This window comes from Bos indicus x Bos taurus, chromosome X, assembly GCF_003369695.1.
Source record: "Bos indicus x Bos taurus breed Angus x Brahman F1 hybrid chromosome X, Bos_hybrid_MaternalHap_v2.0, whole genome shotgun sequence".
Lineage (NCBI taxonomy): Eukaryota > Metazoa > Chordata > Mammalia > Artiodactyla > Bovidae > Bos > Bos indicus x Bos taurus.
The window spans coordinates 110,938,281-110,964,660 of NC_040105.1; the positions used below are offsets into that span (position 1 = coordinate 110,938,281).

The following is a 26,380-nucleotide window of genomic DNA, read 5'->3' on the forward strand; positions in this document are numbered from 1 at the left end:
CTCCTAGCGGCCCCATGGACTGCAGCCTACCAGGCTCCTCTGTCCATGGGATTTTCCAGGCAAGAGTACTGGAGTGGGGTGCCATCGCCTTCTCCTACATTCCAATAAAATTAAATTTTTTAAAAAGAGATCTGACAGGTCTAGAATTGCACACCTCCAGTGCATGTATAGTTTCTAGATAATGCTGGGTTTTTTTTTTTTTTTTTTGCTCTTTATATTTGATACTTCTTAAAAGTATTTATTTGATTTTGTAAAGAGAATGGCTTCAAGTAATAGGAGAAAATTAATCACACAGCCCAATGCACCAAGTTATTACACTTAAAAAAGGAAACCTTAACATTTACACATGAAGTATCTCACCATTTATTATGTTTGTGTACATTACCGTGAGTCAAGCAAGTATGATTAAAAATTCTAGGCAACTAAAAACAAGGCAAGTGTAATACAACCACTTTTTTCCATGTCTGAAGAATTTTGAGCCATTTTAACCATGAAAGAGATTTTTTCAGATTGAAATCAGTATCTTGCACATTGGTTCTAAAACTCCCTTAAAGGCATAGTGTATCTTGAAGGTGGGGAAGCCAGCCTATCTTGGACCTCTTTCCCTTTCACTAATTCATTCAGCACCTATGTGTCAATCCCCACCATGTGCCAAGTCCCTGGCTGAGAGCTAGTCTTGAGGAAAACCAGCTCATATTTTGTGTCAGTACATGGCATGCTGTGCCAATGTTCCCCTCCAGAGCAAATCTGATGCACATCAAGGCAAATAAATTGAATGCTCTTCTCTGATCATTTTGCAAGAACAAGTCCACCATCCAATGTGCACAGGGCTCATAAACTGGACAGAAATAGAGAGACATTTTCTAATTAAATCATGAGAAGGGGTGGTCCCAAAATGGTGGAAGAATAGGACAGGGAGACCACTTTCTCCCCCACAGGCTCATCAAAAAAAAAAAAAAAAAGATTATTTGAATGTGGAGAAACATCCACAAAACAACTTCTGAACACCAGCGGAGGACACCAGACAACCCAATCTCTTTGAAATAAAGAGAAAAGGCCATTAAAAAAAGGCCAATCATTAAAAATGATTTAATCAGAAAAACTGTCAGTTTGTCCTTTTCCGGAACTTACACAGTGAAAGTGAAAGTCGCTCAGTCTCATTCTACTCTTTGTGACCCCATGGACTACACAGTCCATGGAATTCTCTAGGCCAGAATACTGGAGTGGGTAGCCTTTCCCTTGTCCAGGGGATCTTCCTAACCCAGGGATCAAACTCAGGGCCTCCCGCATTGCAGGCAGATTCTTTACCAGCTGAGCCATAGGGGAAGCCCAAGAATATTGGTGTGTGACCTATCCCTTCTCCAGTGGATCTTCCTGACCCAGGAATCAAACGGTTCTCCTGCATTGCAGGCATATTTTTTACCAACTGAGCCACCAGGGAAGCCCAATTTACACAGTAATCCTGGTCCCAAAGGTGGAGGAGCCCAGTTGCATGGGCCTACATCTGTCCAGCAGGCCAACAGGAGTCCCTGTTCCAAGTTCCTGGGGTCTTGGTAGTTGCTGTTAGCTTGGGACAGAGTCTGGACTGGAAAATGGGATGTCACTGAGGGCCTTGTGCTCAGATCAGTGAGCCCACTGGAGCTTCCCCTGGGTCGACAAGCTCTTCTTTGGGAAGATCTGTGAGTCAAATCTCTTCCCAGCTAAGATTATTGCAGTTCAGAAGTGTTTTCATGGAAAAGGTGGGTGAGTGGGGCCAGCTTGGCTCTTCTTGTATTTTACCCAGGATGCCCAGAGGAGGAGTACAATTTCCCACCTGCCTCTCTTTGTAAAAGTGTGCCTCAGGGAAGGTCTGAGGGGGGCAGGTTCCCCAGGAGGACTAGGTAACCTCCACACAGGCTCAGGACTATGGCTACAGTTACTGGAGAGACACAGCAATGGTTCTGACCACTTATCTTAGCCTCAATATCCTCATTTGCAAACTGGGGAGAAGAATACCCTCTTCACAAGATTAGAACGGGGATTAATGCCATCGCTCTGTTATAATGCCTGCTATGTAGTAAGGCCTCAAGAACGCTAGCTGATTTCCCCCCTTCATAATCTTGCTGGAGTCTATACACTCTAAGACCTACTTTAGGGGATCTTTGTGTAAAGTTTAGGCGTTGGAAACTGAGATCAAAGGTATTAATCAGCTATCAAAATTCAGACACAGATGTCCATTTGGTCAGTAGGCTCTTCAGAATTACATCATAGAGAATTTAAACCTAATGTGTAAACTTTCTAATACATGCCCACATACTTACGGGGAAGAACTCAGCTATACTGAAAGGTAGGTAGGAGGAGGTAACTAAAATCTGCTATGTAACTCAATTCGAAGCAACGAACTAGTTGCAAAAGGATATGGAAAGTTCAAAAACTATATATGGCAAATAGACAAGCTAAACATTAGCCTATGTCGATCCCTAGCATTCAGTGTATGCAATTTACCCACCAGGGATCGTCGACATTCTTTAACCTGGCCTCTAAGAAGCTTCAGGGGGGTCTCCTTCTGCTTTAAAGTCCCAAAGGCACACTTAGGCCACCTAAACTCATCAGGAAGCTGACCGGTCTTAGGGAAGTCAAAACAGAATTATGGTTCAACACTCTTTGCTTGAACCTGAAGTAAGATCATGGATGGGAAGTACTTTTTCAGCTATAAAAAAGGTACACACAAAGGGATTATCATAAGATCATCAAGATACGCTACTGGATGTAAGAAAGTTCAACTTAAGAAGGGCAAAAACATGAACAAATCAAAAGCATGAGGAAGGAAGTGAGGGAAGAAGAGCCAGCAACTTGGGGCAACTGGGGATAGTCAAACTTGTCCAGGAGTCATCACTTTCTTCTCAGCCTGCAGGAAGTAAAAGAAAATAGAAGTATCCATGAGATTGGAAACACACACCCAATCCAATGAGCAGTCAGAGGATCTTGGGGAGGGTGACTGCTCCAGGCATGGGAAGTAATAGTCCAGATCAATGTGTCTTCTGGAGAAAAGGCAGAACAGGCTCATAGGTGGTGGAGGGCCTGGTTGCTACCCATTCCCATTGCCTTCAAGAGAGATACTCTGTCCTGTGCTTCTAGTTGAATAGGTGCTAAGGAGGAGGGGCTGCCAGGATCACCAGTCCCCATGAAGCTCAGACATTGGGGTCAATTCCACTGGTTTTTAGCAGGCAAACCTGTGTTCAAGCAGAGTTGACAATGTGGACCAGAAGATTCCCAAGCACCAGGACAGCACCATCACTTCCCACACATGCTCACTTATCCTGGCCTTTACCTGCTGCTGGTCCCCAGCTAAATATCCTGTTTTATTGAATATCTTGGCTGTTGAGTCCTGATCTGATGCTATCTGAGCAATGGTGGAGGCAGCCCAGGGGACTGTATCAGAGAAGCTGAATCTGAAGTCCTGGGTTGAGGTCCTGGTTGTACCATCTACAAGCTAAGTGCTTCTCCATGTCCTTTTCCTTTAGGTCTTTACTTCCTTGTCCCTAGATGGGCCAATAACCTAGCAGGGAAGCTAGGGGGCTTAGGTGAGGTGCTGCATGGAAGGTGCTCCTTGAGAGGAAGACAGTGGCTTCTGCAGCTTGGAAATGTCCATGGGAAAGGTCTTAATCTGTACCACCTAAGACTTCAAAGTGTCACAGGGCATAGGGACACAAGGACTCAGGCACCCTGAACATAAAGGCTAGGAGAAATAGCAGTACCTCAGGTCAAGACTCAGGGAGACACTAGGGCACATTTCTTCCCCCTAGTAAATTTCCTGCTGCTTGGCAACACCCACCTAGAACAGCTTCTCATAGCATTTCTCACAGTGGATGGTATCACGGTGAATGAAGATCTGATCCAGAAGCTCACCCATTGGTTTACTGCAAATCCCACACTGAAAGAGAAAACAAGCTAGAGGTCAACATACAAGTGCAACAATCTAAATGAGTGGAGTGGGAAGGCACCAAGCTGATGTCACATCCTGGACTTTGAAGCAGACAATTTAAAAATGGCATAAACAGAGACAAATCCCAAACAAAAACAAAAGCAACAGTAAAACAGTAAAACAAAAACAAAAACTAACAGGCAGAATGATCACACGGTCGTTAGGAACCCAGGTTTCAGAATTGGGCCTGAGTTTGAGCCCTAAATCGACTGCTCCTTAGCTGGCTGAGCTTGGGTGAGTTACTGAGGCTCTCTTTCCTCATCTATTGGACAGCTTCAATTGTGATGTTGAAAGTGAAAGGAAGGTGATATGAAGGCGCAGTGAGAGGGAAGGTGATTTCAGCAGTCCAGCCCCTCTGGCCTGCCTCTCCAGCCAACTTCTAAAGGATGAAATGGCTATCCATCTGCTGCAGCCCCTCCTGTTCTGAGAGGTTAGAGCAGAGGGGCCTGCAGACAGTCTCAAATAAGAGGAGACCAAAAATGACCCCATATATCTGGGGCTCCAGCTATCTCCAGGCACACCCTGGACAAGCCTTCTGCTTCCAGCTGAATGTAGTGGAGATCAGCTGCTAGGATCCCTAAGTCCCTCTGCTTATTCTCACCTAGCACCTCTCTGACATCTTTCTTCTTCTACTTTTCAGTTCCTGTCTCCTGGCCACTTTTTCACTGTAAATTAATGAGCCCTCTGTCATTTTAGTTACTGTAGGCCAGAGCTTGAACCTCAACTTAGCCAACTAGTGGTGGTGATGCATTTAGAGGATAACCTCTGCAAACAGAAAAAAAAAAAAAATCAACAACCCCAGCTTGCAACGTGCCTCACGCTGTGGAGAACAAGGAGTCTAAAAGGCTGTTATGATGCTGTGGACATTAAGTGTCCTCTCTTTATTCCTAAACGTAGCAATACAAACTAGTGTTTTAAAATGTTATGCCAATCTAACAGAGGTAAGATAAACCTCTGATAAAGGACAGTGACAGATGAATTTATACAGATGAACCTGAGCAGTGGAATGGCATTTCCTGGGAGGCCATAGAGTACAGCTCGGACAACATTCACTCTGATTTTGGAGCCAGGATTTTGACCCTCAGTTCTGAGCAGCTCTGTGATCTTGTGAAAGTGATATCCTTTCCACCTCTGTGCTCGTGGTCCCCAGGAGTGGGTCTCAGGCACCCTGCCCACATTCTAAGAATTTTCCAAGAATACCAGGTCTCACTGTTTTGCCACAATTCTAAGTTTCCCTGCCCTGTGTGCGACCCAGTCAGGCAAGTTTAAAATTCCTGCTACTGTGGGCCTCCTCCTCCCATGCCTTTCAGCCTCCTGCTGGCCTCTTCATTCGTATTCCCTCTGCACACATGATGGATACCTGTTCAGCCACCTGGAAAATACCCCTGGACACGTCTTCATCTCTGACTCCAGACCCACCTCCCTCACAAAGCCTTCCCTGGATGCCCACCCACTCCAACTGTACCTTTCCTCTAACACTGGGCTCTGTGGCACCAAATGTGCCAAGAGTTGCTTAAGTAATTCTGCTGTGTTTAACAGGGGTGCTCTGTGATTAAGGTATATAAATAAAAGTTGAAAAAATACTCTGGGATTTTTTATTTAACATTCTTTCCCTCTGTTAGTCAAGTTCTAATTATATAATATGGTATTATTAACTACAGACACTGTGCTGTGTAGATCTCTAGAACTAACCCATCTTGCGAACCTGACAGTCTATCCTTTGACCATCACCTCCCTGTTTCACCTCCTCCCCAAGCTCCTAGCAACCACTGTTCTACTCTCTTCTAAGGATTTTGCTATTTTAGATTCCTCGTATAAGTGGTACTAAGAAGTGTTTGCCCTTCTCTGTCTGGCTTACTTTGCTTAGCACAATGTCCTACAGTTTCATCCATGTTGCTGCAAATGACAGGACTTCCTTCTGTCTGTAAAGGCTGGATCATATCCCATCTTAATGTATATACCACATTTTCTTATCCATCAGTCACTGCATATTTAGATTGCTTCCATGTTTTGACTATTGTCGAAAATGCTGCAGTGAACAGACAGTTCAGAGACTGCTTTGAGATCCTGATTTCAATTCCTTTGTGTATATACATAGACGTGGGATTGCTGGATCATAGCATAGCCCTATTTCTAATATTATGCTTGACTTGGTGTTAGGATAATGCTGGATTCATAAAATGAGTTTGGAAGTGTTCTTTCTTCTATTTTTGGGAGAGTTTTAAAGAATTGGTATTATTTTTTTCTTTAAATATTTATTAGAATTGCCTGTGAAGACCTGGCCCTGAGTTTTTCTTTCTTGAGAGGTGCTTGGTTACTGATTTAATCAATTTATTATTGGTCTCTCCAAGCTTTCAATTTCTTCTTGGTTCCATCTTAGTATGTTTCTAGGAATGCATCCATTTCTTCCCAGTTATCCAATTTATTGGTATTTAATTGTTGATAACTGTTTCTAATAACCTTTCACTTAAGTCCAGGAATCATGAAAACAGACTGGTCTTTGCCAAACCACATGTCACAGTCTCTGTCTGCACCTCTACTCTTGAGTCAACTCTGCATCTGCGCAGACAGAAGAGCTTCCAACACCTAGCATTTTGTTCCTTTCCTCCAATGTTCTGGGCCCCTTTCTACCTCAGCCGCTGCTCTGGCCAGACTCTCTGTGGACCAGCAGCCTCAGTATTGTCTGGACTTCTTAGACAAACCAATTCTCAGGTCCCACCCAGATGTACTGAGTTAGAAACCTTGCTGGGGCCCAACACTCTGTCTTAAGAAGCCCTTCAGGGGATAGTGAAGTATGAGTCACATGCTCCAGTGTGAGAACTGCTGCTCTAGAACTCATCACAACCAATAAGTCATTCACCCATCTCCTTGACTTCCATGTCCTCCAACTCACTCAGATAGTCTCTGCCATTGGCTTACTGTTATTGTTCCCTTGAGCACAGACTAAACCATGCCAACTCACCTGGCATAGCCTCTGCCCCAGTAAATGCTAGTGTCCCTGTTTCACCTCTGTGACTGATTGTGGCTAGGGAACAACACACTACATGCTAACTGGTCTCCAAAGGATTGCACAAGTCCTCCCCTCAAGCAGGCTCTGCAGAGCCCATCCACCCTCCTTGTCTCTGAGACAATTTTCAAATCCTCCCCTTCTTCTCAAGTGTCCAGCACTCCTCCCCACCCCTCAAAGGTGATCCTTTCATCATTCACTGAGAAAAACAGAGGCAACTAGTGAAGAAGTTCCTCATTCTTCCACCCACCAACCTGGGAACCTCTCCATAATAATGACCCACAGATTCAGCCTTTTCTGTCCCTGCCATGTGTTAACTGGTGCCCATCTTTCTCTCCTCCAGATGTACATCAGGATCACCATCAGCATCCATGTCTCCTGCATCATCAGTGTCTGCTTGTGACTCTTACCACTCCCATCAGCATAAACCCGTGCCTGGCACCTCTGCCCCACTGTCCACTTGCACTGCTCTCTTATAAAGCCAACCCATCAGGAGAGTGTTTCAGAGTGACTCTGTCCATTCCCACATGAACCCACTCCAGTCAGGCTTCTATCCCCATCACTCCACCAAAACTGTTTCAACTGAGGTCATCAACGATCACCATGCTGCAAAATTCAAGGGCAGTCCTCAGGCTTCATCCCATTCAATCTTTCAGCGCCACTGACACTGTGACCACTGGACTTTCTGTAGAAACTGTGTCACTTGGGGCATTATATTCTGTGTGACTTCTCATCCTCCTCTGTAGACCCCCTCCTCTTCCCAACCTCTAAACGCTAGAAAGACACAAGGGCTCAGTGTCAGCCCCCATCCCCACCTACACACATCCTAGATGATTTCATCAGCCCTGGCCTTTCCCTGGAACACAAACACACATATCCATATGACCACAGGTGCTCCCTATATAGCTCTCCCTGAAATTTCACTCATCTACACCTCCCCTTTGCTCAAACCTGCTCCCCTCCAGTATTTCCCTTCTCAGTAAAAGCCAGCACTATCCTTTCAGGTAACAGCTGGGCCCCAAACTTTAGAGTATCCTTTGACTCCTCTCATTTTTTCACACCCCACAAACTGCCAGCTCTATTTTCAAACAGTATCCCCAATCCAGCCACCATCTTGACATCTGCCATGCCAACTCCCTAATCAAGTGACTGTTTTGTTTTCTCTAGCTTCAGTCAGACATTGTGTTTCTACCACCCAAACCCTCTAGTAGGTTCCAGCTTCATTTAGAATGAAATCTAAAGTCTCTCTGTGTCCTCCAACACCTACATGATCCAGTTCTTCGGCATCCTTGTGACTTTATCTCCTACCACTAATCTCTTACTCATGCTATTCAGGCCATGTGAGCTAAAATACTCCATGCTCCTGCCCCCAAGGCCTTTGCACTTGCTGGTCCTCTGTTGGGAATAGTCTTTCCCCATAAGACTGATTTTGTTTCCCTCACAGTATTCAGCACATAGAATTGCCAACATTCATTAAATCCTTTAGACTTGAGAGCTCACTCAGCTCCCACTTCTGCAAAGCCCCAGAGATGGAGCATGAGCATTCAGAATCAAGCCTTCTCCATACTCTCTGAACCCAAAAGGAATCCCCAGCTCTGGATGATGTTCTCGGCAACACCACCCCTCTTCCTTACCTTAAAGCAATAGTCATGGCAGCAGATGCCGAGGTGTTCTAAGGTGATCTTTGGACAGTCTCGGATCTCCCGGTTGCAGTAAGTACAGATCCCGCCACTTGTTCTGGAAAATGAAAAAGAAGAATCCACAGTCAGGCTGGTATGCAAACTACTGATGTGATGCAGCCAGACTCTGTGCTTTGATGCAGGCAGCCTGACATCTTTACCTGTGGTGTGCAGCTGGCCATGTCTAGCCTTGGGCCACGCTGGACCTCAGCCCATTGTAGACCCTCACACTGTTTCCAGAAACCAGTCACATATCTTCACCCTACTCTCTATCATACACGTGGACACTGCAATGTGATTCTTATTCCAGGCAGCTTGCTTCTCCCTGTCCCCCTACCAAACATATCTGCATGGTGGGCTGTTCCCCTCTAGAACGGGAAGACCCATGTCTTCTCCTACAGGAGACACGTCCTTGTATGCCCTACCCGGCTCCCTGTCTTGACGACCCTTCTGTTCATGCCTGGGACCACTGGGTCCTGCCTGGAATATCACAGGGACAGCAAGGACCCAAGGACTATCATGATGTCGGTGTGGCTGTGGAGCCTGCTGGGACCTAATACTGGAGTCCTAGATACCGACTTGTAGATTGAGTATCTCCCCAGTTCCAGGATTTCTGCCTTTGTTCCTGGAGTCACCCCTGCTTTTCCCCCTCAGACAGAACTTGCTGAACGTCCCTGCCTGTCCTGCTGCTGGCCCAGGGCTCAGTTTCTTGACACTGTTGCTAAAGACTCCTGCCCTCGTCACAGCTCTGTTCCTCGCTCGTATTTTACCACCACCAGTTCCAGCTCACAGTTAGAAGGCAGAGCAGTCAGGGCCCTGGGGTTCGTCCTAGCTCTGTCACTGATTCACTGTGTTTGCCTTCTGGTCTTAGCTGGATTCAAAGGCTTTGGTTGCCACAAGTGTGACACCTAGATGAGGGACGCATGCCCTGTGCTGTGTGGTGTGACACATCATATCTGGAAATGGATCAGAAGTAGCAAAGCAGTAGACAAAAGCAAATGGACTTAATGGCTACATCTCCCTCAGCTGCTTCTCATCTGTAGACCTGTGTGCTCCCTGGTAACACAGCAGACTTACCTCTCAAAGTATGGAGTACCATCATATGGGAGTTTCTCCTCCATGTTGCATGAGTCCTCATTGCTGCCAATGCTGCAGGGAGTGTTATGGGAGAGAGGAGGGCAAAAAATGGGAGGCAGATCACTACTGCAGTCATTAGTGGAGAATGCTTTTCTGATTAACCCTGTGGCCACAAGCTGAGACGTGACTGCCTGACTTGCCATCGTCTGCTATGCTAAATGGTAGGGGAAGCTTTAAACTTGGTGCCACCAAGGCATAATTCTTGCAGAGAAGATCCCTTGCCTTGGGGACAAAGAAGACCTGCCATGATGAGGAAGATGACAAGTGTGTGGCTAGGATTCTGGAGGCTGTGCATACCAGAACTGTCACTTTCACTGACCAGGCGGAAAGGACCATGGCTTTTCTCCTCACATATATACCTGGGTTATAATGTGACAGTCACCAGAAGCCCACTTACAGCAGAAATCAGATACTAAGAATAGGAACAAAAAAGGAAGGAAACATTCCAATATAATACCTGTGCTTGAGTTACAGAGTGTGATTCAGGGTGGCTTTTTTTTTTTTCTTTTTATGTCTTTATTTTTCAATAATATGACTTCTTACATAAAAACTAATGATTAAAAACTATTTCCAAGGAAGGAAAACTAGCTACAAGCTCTAGGACATGCTTTGGTGAAGCTTCCATTCTCATAGGAGCTGTGCGATGACCTCCTGAGGTAAGTGACCTGGCTAAGGTCAAGCTTGCAGTAAAAGGAGTGAACTAGAATTTCATCCCAGGTTTTGATTTCTTTTGAGCACTAAGCTTATTTCTAAACCTCCTGGAATGTAAAGCAAAAGGGGGAAATACATTGAACTACACAATTCTAAGTGTCCAATTAAACAAAGTACTGGTGAGACTGGAAGAAGAAATACCAGATGGACAGTGTTCACAGAGGCAAAGATAGCTCTCTTGAGGGTGCTGGAGGTTTATAACAGCAAACAGTATTTCTCATATTGAAACCTCCCTGAAAAGTCTATAGAGACAGAAAATAGTGGTGGCCAAGGGCTGTGGCTGGTGGTGTGTGTGTCAGGTGGGAGGAGGGGGAGAGTTGCTAATGGGTCTGCAGTTCCCTTTTTGGGTGATAAAAATTTCTGTAATTGGATAGCTTTGATGATCTCACAACATTGTGGATGTACCAAAAATGACTGGGCTGTACACTTTAAAGAGTGAATTTTATGATATATGAATTATATTTCAAAAAAGCTACTGGGGAAAAATCATTCTAAGGAGTTACAAATGAAGAAACTGTGACTCATAAAAGTTGACCATCTTGCCCAAAATGACCTAACAAATGAGGGTTGAGTGTGTACTTGAACTTGATCCCTATGCCCATGCTCATCATTCCATAGAAGCAGTGAAAGCTGGCCTGGAATCTCCAGAGGCCGAATCCTGAAATAAAGCCAGGATGTTCCTTTCTGTTACTAAAATCCTAACCCCAGAAGTGAGGGGATGTGTCATTTTCAAAAATTCCCAGGAGGACACTGTCTCAGTGTGGGTTAGTTTTTAGCTTAGGTGGCACAGAGGTAGACTTCAATACAACATCAGGAAGCAAGCAAAGAGAAGATGAGTGAAAAGTTATGCATGTATCTGTGTGAATACACACAGTCAAATGTGTGTTCAAATGAAGCAAACGGGCATGCTGGAAGGAGCATGGGATCTGAAGAGAGGAGCTCTGAGCTCTGGAAGGATAGAATTAACTAGACGGTTCTTAAGGGCCTCAACAGCTCTATCAAGAGTGATACTCTCAGGATTTCACAAAAAGAATGCTTGTAGTCTACTGAGAAAGATAGGTAGAAATGGATGAGGCTGCAAGTGGAGCATAGGATGAAGTAATGATAAAAGAGGAGCACAAGACATCAAGTTAGGTAGAACAGCTGGAAAGGTATATCATGTCCATGGGCAATTAAATCATCCACCTATATGATAAATGAAGGTACTCGGGCCATGTACTTAGTGAGGTACTGGGGATGCAGGAATGAGAACAACACAGGGCCTGGCAGGAGAAGGCCATGATATGAAAGATCTGGGACTTCTTACCTGCCATAGAATGAAGACAGTGGCTTCCTGGAAGATACCTCACCAGCATTCACATACTCCTTCACAAAGAGAATCCCTTTGCTGTAGAAAAAGCATAACAGAACAGAAATAGGTATACTGGAAGATTTCAGGGGACTGGGCCTGATCTAAAGTAGGGATCCAGGGCAGGGAGAACCCCCATTTAGTGGACTTGGGCTGAAATCAAAGCTCATGGGTATAGCCGGCTGTGTGCAGATTTGAGAATGCTAGAAAGAGGCTCCCTACAGCCAGTGGTGGTACACTACCCTCCTGAGACTTCAATCCAGTAGATTTTCTATCCTCCTCTCTCACCACATTTTGTTTCCCTTTTGTCTGGGACTGAGGTTGCCTATAAGCCTCAATCCTAGATTTTCAAATCTCTACCTGCAATCTAATCTCGCCCTTCTCTCCCTTCTCACCCATGGAGTTCCGGAGGTCAAGAAGTTGCCTCACCCTGGACAAGCCACTGGCATCATTGGAAACAAGGTCTATTTCATGATAGACTCATAATGACCCCAAATTTGGCCCCATTTCCATGCTCTGCACTCCAGCCTGCTGGCTTGATGGCAGTAGAGGCTCCTCTGATCTCTCCTACACACACACACACACACACACACACACACACACACCCCTACCTCACTCAGCCTCCTTGCTATGACTCCCTTCCTGAACTCTAACATGGCATGGGGGCCAGGAGCAGAGGTGAGGCAGTAGGTATGTGCCTCTTCTCACAACAGATATCACGAGAGAAAGAGATGACATAGGCCCTGGCCTCAGAGGTATTTCTTTGGCCTTTTCAAGCATGTTCCCCAAGAAACACTAGCAAGGTCAAAAGGATAGCAGAGCCCTAGAAAGTGACACATCAGCTTCTCACTGGGAGACTCCATGCAGGCCTCCACATAGGAGTTTATACTAGGGGAACCTGGGCTACACTCTGTGGCCCCTTGACCAGCAGGCTGCTGGGAATTGCAGTAGGCACTAGAACTAGTGTCAAGGAAGTAGCATGAGACAAAAGCTGAGTCCTTTAGCTCCAGGGAATAGCCCAGAGAACATCTCCCAGATGGTCTCTTCTTACCTGGTTGAGTTGGGCTCCAGTTCACTTGGGGAGGCTGGCATGTGAATAGGATGCTGCTCAGGAGGGGCAGGGCTGGGAACAGAGACCATACAGCTCGAGGGGTTTCTCATCCTGAAACAAGTGGAGGGAGGGGCAAGTACATCAACAATGAGAACTGATGTGTTGCAGAGTCACACAGGGTTATCAGGGGTTAATGCCAAAACTGCCATGTCAAGGAGTTTAAAAGAATGCCAAGGTTTTTTAAACAAACTTTGAAGATCACTGAGCTTCTGTTCTTTGAGGCTCCTGAAATCAATGGGTAGAAGCACTCATTTTGTAAGTCAGAGGCAAGACCCCAGCCTTCAAGCATGTGCCCATAACTACTCCTACAGCCAAGGGCCTTGGCCTGTGATTCACTTGGTTATAGCATAGCTATAGGGCTAGCACAGACTTGACAAACAGCCCCTTCCTGGAATGAGCTCCCTGCCCCCTTCCTCCAGTGAAGTCTCTGGAGAATACAAAGCTGAGGAAGAGAGGGACAAATTAATTTAGGCATCACCAAGGAAGAGATGTGGATGGACCTTATTCTGGAAGTCACCTGCCATAAGAAGAGGAAGAAAACTTATGGGTATAATGGTTTTACTGAATCTCAACCCCTTGGTATAACACACAACCCTTGGCCTGGAATTGGACCTCCTAGCCAGCTCACAAGGTGTTTTTCTGGCCAGGCCATTACTTGCTTTTATTCTGCCCGTTCCTGGATCAGCAGTCCCATACCAAAAGCTGCTGCAGCTGCCTGCCTATTACAGTTCAGGGAATTCTTTTAGGTTCCATCCCTGAGCCTTCCCCATTTGTGCCATCACCTCATGTCAACTCCCTGTCTTAACACTCTCAGCCCAGCTTTATGGGAACATACTACCCTGGGTTAATTCTGGCTTCTCTCCAACATGGTGCCACTCAGATCATGTCTGAGTTTGTGGCTTCATCCACCTGCCCTAGCCTCTGGGATACCACCCCTTTGCCAGAGAATCCAGTGCACAGGACTTCAACTAGTTTAAGAGTGGGGATTGTAGGGAACAATCATGATCTAGCACCTGCCCAGATCCCAAGCCCCATCTTTAGGGATTATGTCATGTGCACCTGACCTCTCTGGTACATTTGCACACAACACAACCTTCTCCTCTGGGAAGCCCTTCCAGGGTACCTGCCTTCTCACCCCAGGCTGGATGAGGTTCCCTGCCTCAATGTGCCCAGTCACCCTGTGCTGGTTCTATATCACTCTAGGACACAGGAATGCACCATGGAGACTGGAGGAGGTGGACTAGCTGGGAGGGGAAGCCCCATGGGAACCTGGAAAGACAGGTGGGGGGATAAAGTACAAAATCAGACAGTGGAAAGAAGACTGAGTACAAGAGGAAGTACAGCATCCATTTCTGACTGAGCAGCTAGCAAGTGTCTGGCATCCACTTATCCACACCCAACACAATAGTTCAGGTGACAAAAGAGCTGCAGCAGCAAGGAGACCTGAAGGATAAGACGAGCCAGTTTATCAAAAATGGAGAGGCTGCAGATATGACACAGTGATTAGCAACACAGACCCTGGGCTGACTGTGTTTTAATCCCTATTAGGCCACTGCCTGGTTGGACGACTACTGGCCAGCTATTCAACCTACTTCTGCCTCAGTTTCTTATCTGTAGAACAGATAATAATAGCACTTCTCCCATATGGTTGGTGTGAGAATTAAGTGAGTACACATAAAGCATCAGAAGGACGCCTGCACATTCTCAGCTCGAAGCAAATGCTAATGGCTATTACTGTGTTGTTACTGCTGTAGTAGTCGGTCATTGGTTCACTGTGTGTTTCATGAGGGTGGGGATAGAGGGCTGGCCATTTTGTTTGCTATCTACAGCTGGCTCACATGGAGTATATAGGCTCTTCTGTCCATGGAATACCCCAGGCAAGAGTACTGGAGTGGGTTGCCATTCCCTTCTCCAGGGGATCTTCCCGACCCAGGGATTGCACCTAAGTTGCCTACACTGCAAGCAGACTTTTTACCGTCTGAGCTACCAGGGAAGTTCATTTGTATATCATTTCCCAAACTTGTGGCCACTCTGGGGAAAGATCTCTGGGGAGCTAAGGAACATGGATATGTTGCCATGCAAGGCCATCCTGGTGGCTATGGCAGTGGAAGAATTTATTCACATTATAACACACTTTCCTCAGAAATCTTCCACCCCCATGAGTGGCAAAGGCACTCTGTACCCCTCTGTCAACTCAGGTCTTCATGCTCCAAACGGCTGTCAGGCTTGGGGTAACAGATTTGATGCTGTGGCTTCAAACTCAAGCCCACAGAGACCTACCCCTGGTATGCTCATTGCTGGTCAGCTTCACAAGGACTCCTAGCCAATCACACCTGCAGAAGGTAACGGGCATGACTAGTGTTAGGATTTGCTTTGGGGTGTGTCCTCTGACAAAACTCCAGTTCAGGCAGGCTAGCAGGAGCCCGGCACAGAGTAGCCCTTACCTGTTGGCTGGGCTGTCCACTTCCAGGCGCTGCTCAGGATTTCTGGGGCTGCTCTGCTCTGAGGTGCTGGGGTCTGTGCACTGCTGGGCGGGTACAGCTGGGTCTCCTTGATCATCTTGCAGGACTCCAGGCCTCCCCTGCCATGCCTCTCCCACCTTGGTAACCACATTCTTCTCCTCAAAAACAACCAAGGTGCTGAGGAAGAATGAGTCCTTGGTCATCCACTGCACACCCATATCCCCTCCTGTGACCATAGCAGGCTCCTCTCCTGGGGGTGGGGGGTTGGGGGGCACATAAGAGCCTGGCATGGCCCCCACCTCAGGGAGCATTCATGTTCTCCTCAGGAGGATCCCAGCACCACTGCTCCCCTCCCATCGCAAACACAGTCCCCAAGAACACCTGATGACTTCAGGTCAGTTCAGTCGCTCATTTGTGTCCGACTCTTTGTGACCCCATAGACTGCAGCACACCAAGCTTCCCTGTCCATCACCTGGAGCTTACTCAAACTCATGTCCATGAAGTCAGTGATGCCATTCAACCATCTCATCCTCTGTCATCCCCTTCTCCTCCTGCCTTCAATCTTTCCAAGCATCAGGGTCTTTTCCAATGAGTCAGTTTATCTCATCAGGTGGCCAAAGTACTGGAGTTTCAGTTTCAGCATCAGTCCTTCCAATGAACATTCAGGGCTGATTTCCTTTAGGATGAACTGGTTTGATCTCCTTGCAATCCAAGGGACTCTCAAGAGTCTTCTCCAGCACCACAGTTCAAAGCATCAACTCTTCAGCGCTCAACTTTCTGTATAGTCCAACTCTCATATCCATACATGACTACTGGAAATGACTACTGATGACCTCAATGATGTTTTAAAAGACAAAGACCTCTCTTGGCTGGAAACAGTGGCATTTCTGTCCCCTTCGTCCTGTTACCATCGCTCCTTTCTCCAAATTTCCCGTCCCAGTTCACCTGTCCTGCTTAAATAGTCTCAAGCCATCCTGTCTTCTCCCCAGGCTGAGGTGCTCAGAATGCCTGTACACAAAAATCCAGCAGGGCACCAGCTCTCTGGCAAGAGGCTTCTGCCCTCAGCTGCTTTGGCTGGCTGTGTGTGTTAGTAGCTCAGTCATATCTGACTCTTTGCGACACCATGAACTGTAGCCCACCAGGCTTCTCTGTCTATGGAATTCTCCAGGCAAGAATACTGGAGTGGATTGCCATTCCTTTCTCCAGAGGATCTTCCTGACCCATGGATGGAACTGTGGTCTCCTGCATCACAGGCAGATTCTTTACTGTTTGAGCTACAGGGACGTCCTGTTTTGGCTGGCTGGGGGGCGGGGGGCGGGGGTAGGAGGGCAAAGGAGTGGGAAGAGAATCATTGGGGCTCGCTACATTCTCAAACAGACTGATGACCCTGCAATGCGGGGGGAAGGGCCATGAAAACCAAAAGGCTTCTGAGCATGCCCAACAGGTGAGGCTCAACCCATTGGTGATCCTTGCTTGCCATCTGCTGGCTAACATGGGAAAAGCCCAGAATAAGCCCTGCCAAAGCTGAGCACGCCTAGGACAGCCATTTTATTTATTTATAGTCGTATTTCACGACGGACATCGCGGTCAGAGCTCTCAGCTGCAGAAAATGGCGGCTGTTGCAGGCGCACACCTGCCAAACTCCACTGAGCATGAGCCCGAGGCACATGCACAGGCTCAGGCACAGACGTACCATTGTTGCCCGTTTGTTGATCGCAGTTAGGATCTCCTTGTCTTTTTTATTGCCAAGCCGTCACAGTTATTTCTAACGAAGTAATAGCATTTTTATTTTCCCCCCACACATGAAAATTATGGGGTGAGGGTCTGCTTGCAGGTCACAAATTGCTCTCAGGATGTAACTCCGACTGCCCTTCTCATCCCTAGTCTGACCAAGTAGCTGCCACTACACTTCCCATCACTAAGTCTGCGGATGGAAGTGGGATAAAAGCAGAAGCATGGGCTAATAACTTAGACGGCCCGTTTAAGGCAAACAAAAAGGTCTTTCTTAACTTCAAATACCCGACCCCACTCCAACTCCACGGCTTCTCTCCCCCCTGCAACAGCCAAGCTTCTTGAAAGAGCTGGGTGCACTAGCTCTTCTCACTTCTTCATTCCCATCTCCCTGTCAACTCTCCACAGAACCTACTATTGCTTCCCAATATCCCAAACTATCTATGATTAAGGACTTCTCTTCCCCTAAGTGTCTAGGACAAATATATTGCCTTCTAGGTCCTGCCTTCACTGGCAGTGAGCTCTCCATGGTCACAAAGCATAAAAACAACATGCTGAAAAACCTAATTGGAAATGTTCTAGATATTTTGTCCAGGTAGATAACTTTTAAGGTACCCCAACTGACTAGTTTCTCCTTGGTTCCTCACCCAAAATTTAGTCTACAGTCTCCATAAGATTATATATTAGGGCAAAAAAATTTAAAGCCTCCTGTACAAATATTAGCAGGAAGCTTTAGCCTTCGTGTTGAGCAGGTGACCTCAACTTGTCCCATCTGCCAGAAACAGAATTCTGATAAAAATATAAAGTGTGGCAAAAAGGAGAACCAGCTCTTATACAAACCAATGAGTCTTTACTTTGTGTTTATACCTGACACATGGTTGAAATTTTAGAATTAAAGCCATAAGATCTCCATTTATGTCTATCTGAACATTTATGTACACGTGTATGTTATATATGTGTAATATCTTTTTACTTTTGAATAGAATTACCAAGTAAACTTACAAGATCACTTATCCTTTATTCCAGTTCACTTAGGGATAAATACTTATATAAATTAAATATTTCTAAAACTCAATAAAATTTTTCTAGTACTTGGAATGTACAGAAGAAGAAGTATTCTTTTATAAGAATTTTTTATAAACATGAATTTTTAAAAAATTCAAATTCAAAGAATTTAGGTAAATCCTTGGCAAACAAAGCTAATCTAATATTGTTAATTTAATAAAAACAGCTGTCTTGTGAGTTGTATATTTGTATTTTATACTGTACAATATACAATATATTTTATATTATATAAATTACATGAGAAGCATCAATCCAATAATAATAATGCAGAGCATTTCCTAAATTTAATGGGTAAAATGTTAATTACATAAATATTTCAGAAATCATATAAAATTCTTAGAGATTTATCAGTGCCCTCACTGTCCATGATATGTTTTTATTTTTCAGAGTCCCAGTGCTGCCCTGAATTGCCTGATGTTAGAAAACAACAGCACAATGTTATCAGTCATAATTTCAATTATTTTTAAAATGTTAATTTGGTTGCAATTTTACTTTTTAAAATTTAAATTCAGGTATTCTAAGCCAGTGGGTTTCTACTGGAAATTTTTATCACTTACGTATAGAATTTTTTTAATATACACATGTTCAAGACCTTTTCCTTCAATGGCAATTTGATTTCACTCATCTCCCAAATATCATGATTTTAAATATGTTCTTACTACCATGTCTGTTCCTTCACTGGCTTGAAGCTTTCGCTTTTAAAAGGGCCATTGCAACTACTGCTGCTAAACTTTTGTTGGAACAAGTACTCCCTCATGAGGAATTCTGATTCTTTCAAGTAACTGAGGAATAAATTTCACCAGTTAAGTCATCCAAGAAATCCAAGGTCTTCCTTTATACCTCAAGTTACACTGTCTTTGTTATACTCAGGCATCAGGAATGACAGAGCTATAAAATTATTCAGTTCAGTTCAGTTGCTCAGTACTGTCCGACTCTGTGACCCCATGGATTGCAGCACACCAGGCTTCCCTGTCTATCACCAACTCCCAGAGCTTGCTCAAACTCATGTTCATCGAGTCAGTGATGCCATCCAACCATCTCATCCTCTCCCATCCCCTTCTCCTCCTGCCTTCAATCCTTCCCAGCATCGGGGTCTTTTCCAATGAGTCAGTTCGTCTCATCATGTGGCCCAAGTATTGGAGCCTCAATTCAGCATCAGTCCTTCCAATGAATATTCAGGACTGATTTCCTTTAGGATGGACTGGTTTGATCTCCTTGCTATCCAAAGGACTCTCAAGAGGCTTCTTCAGCACTCAGCCTTCTTTATGGTCCAGCTCTTACATCCATATATGACTATTGGAAAAATCATAACCATGACTAGATGGGCCTTTATCAGCAAAGCAATGTCTCTGCTTTTTAAGACACTGTCTATGTTTATCATAGCTTTTCTTCCAAGGAGCAAGTGTCTTTTAATTTCATGGCTGCAGTCACTATCCACAGTGATTTCGGAGCTCAAGAAAATAAAGTCTGCCACTATTTTCATTTTTTACTGATCTATTTGCCATGAAGTCATGGGATTGGATGCCGTGATCTTAGTATTTTCAATGTTGAGCTTTAATTTTTTATTTTATCTGTCTCTGCAATAGGAGCCACAGCTACTGTTCCCTGTTTCCTGGGTTGGTGAAACACTCCTGTGTTCCCTTCTAGCATTTCGCTCTTGCTTGGATCTGCAGAAGTGATAAGTGCTTTCATTTGCTCTCCATGAAGTTTCCAAGCAATACAAACCTGTAGTGTTTCAACCATCTGTCAGCACATCCATAAGCTTTATAGGGCATGAATGTAATGTTCAGCCAGGCAGATGCCATCAGGAAAGCCTTGACTTGAACACCTCACACCCACACCACAAGGTCATCTCTAGTGACAATTACACTTGCCCTGTCACTCATGCATACCACATACCAACACATCACCAATCATAATCCCGCCCCACCTTTACTGCTAGTATCAGGGCACCTCTCTAAATATGCTTGCACTCTCCTGTTTTCTCCCTGTCACTGTGACCTTCTCTCTCTGCTCCACCTTGATGTACTCTTTCACAGTCACCCCTTACCCTCATCCTTTCTAATTCTCTGACAGAGCCTTTTTACACGCATATATCATCCTCATCTTACCTGGGACCACCCTCACCCTGACCTGTGGTGCTCCTATACTCTGGGAGACCTCCTTCCTCCTCCACACATAAGAAATTAGCCAGAGTTTCTTACCTCTGGGAACAGATGACTGCTCCCATCACAGGCTCCATCTCAGTTCCTTCTGCCAAAGGAAGCCACTTGACACTGCTCCATGCCTGGGACTCACCATTCTAACTGCATTCACCAGGCAGGAGCCTGAGTATCTAGGTGTGCAATGTGCCAGGCACTGGCATGGATGTGGGGCAAAAGTGGGTCCTACCTTGGTCATGGCCCATGACAAAACTCCAGTTCAGGCAGGCTAGCAGGAGCCTGGCACAGAGTAGCTCTTACCTGTTGGCTGGGCTATCCACTTCCAGGCGCTGCTCAGGATTTCTGGGGCTGCTCTGCTCTGAGGTGCTGGGGTCTGTGCACTTCTGGGTGGGTACAGCTGGGTCTCCTTGATCATCTTGCAGGACTCGGGGCCTCCCCTGCCATGCCTCTCCCACCTTGGTAACCACATTCTTCTCCTCAAAAACAACCAAGGTGCTGAGGAAGAATGAGTCCTTGATCATCCACTGCACATCCATATCCCCTCCTATGACCACAGCAGGCTCCTCTCCCAGAGAGGGTGGGGAAGGAGCCTGGCATGGCCCCCACGTCAGGGAGTGCTCATGTCCTCTTCAGGAGGACCCCAGCACCGCTGCTCCCCTCCAACTGACAAAGGCTGTCCCTGTATAAGATGAAGCCTGAGCCCAGATGCTTTTGCCACCCTCTGAATCCAGCAAGGAGGTAGTGGCCTCCCAGCTGTCCTCAGTATCAAGTTCTTTGGGAGATCTTCCATCCTTCCTGGCCTGACATCACCGTATACTTGCACTTCCCTCCCATCACCATCATCCTGGCATGCTTCCAAGGGCCTTGTACTCATCATTGGTGCCTCCTCCACATCCTGTGTGATGGTGCTGGTGCCTGATGGCCTCAGGCACCAAAGATGTCATACGCCCACTAGGCCAGTGGCCAAGACTGAGTCAGGTTATTGAGAACATGAGCCTAGCCTTCCAGAAAATTACTATCTAGTTCACCATCACCTTGATCCTGGTCCATCCTGAACTCAACCCTGCCAGTCAGCAGCCTCCCTCCAATTGCTGATGACTATATTGGGAGGCTATATTAGGGCAAGAAGATCATACCACCAGCTACCTCCAGCCTTGGGGCTCTTTATTCATGGAAGTTAACTGCATAGTAGACAGACTCACTGCCTTCAAGCTGGAATAACAAGAGGAACGGAACTCATAACTTTTGGAAAGTATGCTCTTCTCCAATAGTGCCACTCCCTTAGCCAGCAGAATACCCTGACACACTCATCCCATTATGACTTATAGGCTTGAGTCAATGACAAACCAAAAAGGCCTAAAGAGCATGTTTCCTGACTCTGGAAGCCCTGAGCTAGCTTTCAGTTGAGTTTAGTTCAGTCTCTCAGTTGTGTCTGACTCTTTGTGACCCATGGACTGCAGCACACCAGGCTTCCCTGTCTATCACCAACTCCCAGAGCTTGCTCAAACTCATGTCCATCAAGTTGATGATGCCATCCAACCGTTTCATCTTCTGCCATCCCCTTCTCTTCCTGCCTTCAATCTTTCCCAGCATCAGGGTCTTTTCAAATGAGTCAGTTCTTCACATCAGGTGGCCAAAGTATTGGAGCCTCAGCTTCAGCATCAGTCCTTCCAGTGAATATTCAGGACTGATTTCCTTCAGGATTGACTGGTTTGATCTCCTTGCAGTGCAAGGGACTCTCAAGAGTCTTCTCCAACACCACAGTTCAAAAGCATGAATTCTTCAGCACTCAGCTTTCTTTATAGTCCAACTCACATCCATACATGACTACTGGAAAAACCATAGCTTTGACTATAAGGACCTTTGTCAGCAAAGTAATGTCTCTGCTTTTTAATATGCTGTCTAGGTTGGTCTTAGCTTTTCTTCCAAGGAGCAAGCATATTTTCATTTCATGGCTGCAGTCACCATCTGCAGTGATTTTGGAGACCAAAAAACAGTGTCTCGCTGTTTCCATTGTTTCCCCATCTATTTGCCATGAAGTGATGGAACCAGATACCATGATCTTAGTTTTTTGAATGTTGAGTTTTAAGCCAGCTTTTTCACTCTCCTCTTTCATTTTCATCAAGAGGCTCTTTAGTTCTCAGTATTCTTGCCTTGAGAACCCCATGAGCTAACTTTACTTAATCAGAGTCCTGTACCAACCCATAGCTCCAGTAGAATTATGATGATAGAAGTTATCCTCACCAAGTTTGTGAATAAAGCCAAGATTCTCAGCAAAGAGCAATTTGAATGTCCACTGTGGCACAGGGACAAGTAGATGAAGGGACAAGTAGATGAATAAAGCTGCTTTGCCCTAGGCCTCAGAGCAGAGTCACTACAATTATAGAAGGTATAACCCACCTGACCCATGAAAAATAAATTTTAGTAAAACAGTCACAAGAAGTCTTGCTGAGCAATATAACAACCCAGAAGTCCTCCTGGCCCCTAATAAATTGCCTAGAAGTCAAGTGTTTAGAGATAGTAAAGGTATTATAATACTTCTGGCTGTAATTAGATCAAAAATCTGGAAGCCTAGTCCAGCTACTGCCAACCGTGGACACAGTCATATTCTTTACATAGAAAACAACAGCTCCTTCCACTCTTGGTACCTCCATTAGACTCTTCCAATGATTGACAGCAGTTGTCCACAGTGAATACACGTGCTTAAAGTTCACATGTTCCTAATGCAGAGAGAACATAAATCTGAAAAGCCCAGACTTGCAACACAGAGGAAAACAGCATATGCTTTAGATGTAAAGTCTAATGACAAAAATTTACTGGGGAACGGGTGAGCGACTCTGTGTCTTATTAAATGAAATCAGGCCAATAAACCTGGAAAAGAGGAGCAGAGGCCAGCATTCCCCATGTCCTTAAATAGTTCTGGTGGAAAGAGGTATTCCTCTGGGGCTGGTTATTTAGCTTTAACTTTTAATAAAACGAGACTCCAACATGTATGTAGTACTTTGTGCCAGGAAATGACCTGCACACAAAACCATTTAACCCTCACAACAGCCCTGCCTGGTATGATGTATTTTTGCCACTATTCTACAGGTAAGGCAACTGAAGCACAGAGATGAGTAAGATACCCAAAGCCACACAGCAAGTAAGGGACAGAGCTTACATTAGAGCCCAGGCACAGGAGTACATGCTCACTACACTATACCACCTCTTCCTGTACCTGTCATATACTGTGATGAACAAAAACCAAAGTCAGATTAGCGCAGTTCTTCAACTTTAGGACAAAGGCACTGCTGTGCAGATTGGACCACCCAACCTGTTCACCTCTCTCCTTGACTTCTTGATAATGACGTCCTCTCCCCACGGAGCCCCAGCACCCTGAGCTGGCAGGTCGACCCAGGGTCCCTCGGGGTTGAAGGGTCGAGCCGCCCTCCCCTCGTGTCCATGGGTCCTGGCCGCGGCCAGCTCTGAAGACCAGCGTCTGGCGTCCAGAGACCTCCAGGGCAGCTCGCCAAACAGCCCCTTTGGATCTTTGCGGCCACCCAGCTCCCTTCCTCTCTCCTGCCTCCGCCTGCACTGTGGTGATGGTGCAATCGGGTTCAGGGGGCCTGGGTCAACTCCATGCGGGCGGGACCGCCCAGATCCTCCAGGCCATAGGGGGATGGGCAGTGAGCCCAAAGCGCCAAGACGGGCGGCCAGGCAGAATTGTGATCCTCGAGCGCCATCTGGCGGCGTTTGCGAGAACCGCCGCCAAGGTTTCTCTCGCCCAGGGTAGCCATTTCGAAGCGTGGACTGTCGCATTTCCCGATATGCACCGCGACGCGAGCATACGGCCGCAGGACATGGCGGCGCGCGCAGGCGCACAGGAGCTGGACGTATACGCTCACCTCCCCCCTACCCCCCGCGGGGCACGCACGCACAGGCGCACACAGGAAGGCCTCGCGCTGGCCTAGAGCCAAAGGTGTGCAGGTGTGCGCATGTGCAGGCGTATACGTTCTGCGCCCACTGCTCAGATACCTGCAGCGAAGGTGGGGAGTGTGTGCGCCGTTTTTTTTTTTCCAGACCGTATCTTCTGACTTTCCGTAGAGTTCAGCTTTAGGACAGCGTTTGTCAACCTCACCATTATTGAAATTTTGGACTGGATAACTGTGATGGGAGCTGTCCTGTGCACTGTCGGCCATTGGGCAGCAACCCTGGTCTCCACCTACTACTTGCCAGTAACACCCTTTCCCATTTGTGGCAATCAACAGTGTCTCCAAACATCGCTAAGTGACGGGGGTTGGAGGTGGGGGAGATGCCCCATGTTCAGAACCACTATCCTAGAACAATAGAGTCTAAATCTCTGCATGGTTTCTGGATACTTAAAAAAACAAAAACTTCCCAGGTGGTTATCAAGTGCACCTAGATTTGTGAAACACTGATCAATTTTGATTTTGCAAACTTTTAAGCAGAGTAAAGTAGTTGCAAACCTGGGCTCTAGAGTTAGTCACTCAGTCATGTCTGACTCTTTGCGACCCCATGGACTATAGCCGGCCAGGCTCTTCTGTCCACGAATTTCTCCAGGCAAGAATACTGGAATGGGTTGCCATTCCCTCCTCCAGGGTATCTTCCAGACCCAAGAATTGAACCTGGGTCTCCTGCATTGCAGGCAGATTCTTTACACTGAGCCACAAGGGAAGCCCAGAGTTAGCCCTATCTGAGCTCTATTGTTAGCTCTGCTCTTCACAGGAGTCATCTGTTTCCTCCACTGTCAAATTGCATAGCAAGAAGCAAGATCCTTCCCTAGGTTTGAGGAATATTACATAAGATAATGGATAATTCAAGCTGATGTCTAAACCCCACCCCAGACATGTGCCACTATGGCCCAGGAGAGCTCACCAATATGCTACAAAATAACCACACTTTACCAGCTCTAGCACATGTGCCTTAGGCAGACAGTCCATACAAAGCCCACAGGGGCTTTTTCAATTCCCGCACATGTGCCCTTGATGTGCAGGTGTGTCCTCAAGTAACATTAGGCATCCAGGAGTCCATTGAGAGTTCATAAATATTCTATACATACATACATACATCTATACATACATACATATATCTATCTATGCATACATACATGATTATAACAGACTGAATTATGGGAAAGAATGTGTGATAGAGCCTGTTGTTATGCAACTTCCAACTGTCAATCAAAACTGTCAGTCCATGCTGGCCTAGGTGAATATGTAAAAGCCCTCTGTCTTGAAAAAGCCCTGTACTTCATCATTCTGTTGCCAGTGCCTCTCTTGGGTTGGCCTATGTCTCAGTTGAGGTGTACTTTCTGTTTTTTCCTTAATAAACTTTCTTTTGCCATGGGTAAGACCTCAGATTCTTCTTTGGTTCCTTACCAAGAACCGAGGCCCACAGGAGGGTCCTCTTTAACCCTCCTCAAATCTGGTAACAGGTGTCAGTTTTTGTTTTCACTCTGTTAACTTTCAGTGCAATTCAAAACATAAAAAAGTCACATAATAGGGCCTCATACCTTAGAGATCTGTTGCCAACCCAACCCCCAGCATTGTGGTTTATATAGGGGTGACAAATGTAAAAAAAAAAAAAAAAAAAAAAAGGTAGCTGTAATGAGGTGTGACATTGCAGGAATTCACTCACTTTTTAAACACCTAAATCAGACAACGTCCCTCTCTGGCTTAAAAATTGAAATAAGATTCAGTCTCCCTCTCATGGCTTATCAGGGCCCAGTTCCATCTGTGATCCCCCTCACCAGGTTGGCTCCAGCTACTTGATGCTTTGGAACCTGCTAAGTGTGTTCCCACAGCAGAGTTTTTTAGTTTATGTTTCCCCATCTCCAGTTCTTTTCTCCTTGCTCTTCCTAGAGTTGTTGGTTCCTTCTCCTCCTTAGAGGAGCTCTCCTGAGTCATTGCCCCACTCCACTCATCTAAGTAGTACCCTCCTCGCCACCATTACTCTCTTATCTTAGCAAACTGGTTATTTCTTTCAGAGCACTGTTCTTCCCAG

At 46.0% G+C, this 26,380-nt stretch overlaps 1 protein-coding gene across 11 annotated transcripts in view; it reads right to left on the reverse strand.

Moving 5' to 3' along the window:
- Positions 1–344: 344 nt before the first annotated feature.
- ZNF185 (zinc finger protein 185 with LIM domain) overlaps positions 345–26,380 on the reverse strand; it is a 58,940-nt gene continuing 32,904 nt past the window's right edge. For 10 of the 11 annotated variants that reach the window (XM_027534185.1, XM_027534187.1, XM_027534184.1 and 7 more), the window contains 8 exons: positions 20,678–20,872; positions 15,402–15,596; positions 12,898–13,008; positions 11,805–11,885; positions 9,728–9,799; positions 8,606–8,708; positions 3,815–3,913; positions 345–2,887 (listed from right to left, as the gene is read on the reverse strand). In XM_027534185.1, coding sequence (XP_027389986.1) covers positions 3,815–3,913; positions 8,606–8,708; positions 9,728–9,799; positions 11,805–11,885; positions 12,898–13,008; positions 15,402–15,596; positions 20,678–20,872 — 856 coding nt within the window. In that variant the 3' untranslated portion in view covers positions 345–2,887. The remainder of the gene's footprint in view (positions 2,888–3,814; positions 3,914–8,605; positions 8,709–9,727; positions 9,800–11,804; positions 11,886–12,897; positions 13,009–15,401; positions 15,597–20,677; positions 20,873–26,380) is intronic. The other variant, XM_027534188.1, reaches the window with a different exon arrangement.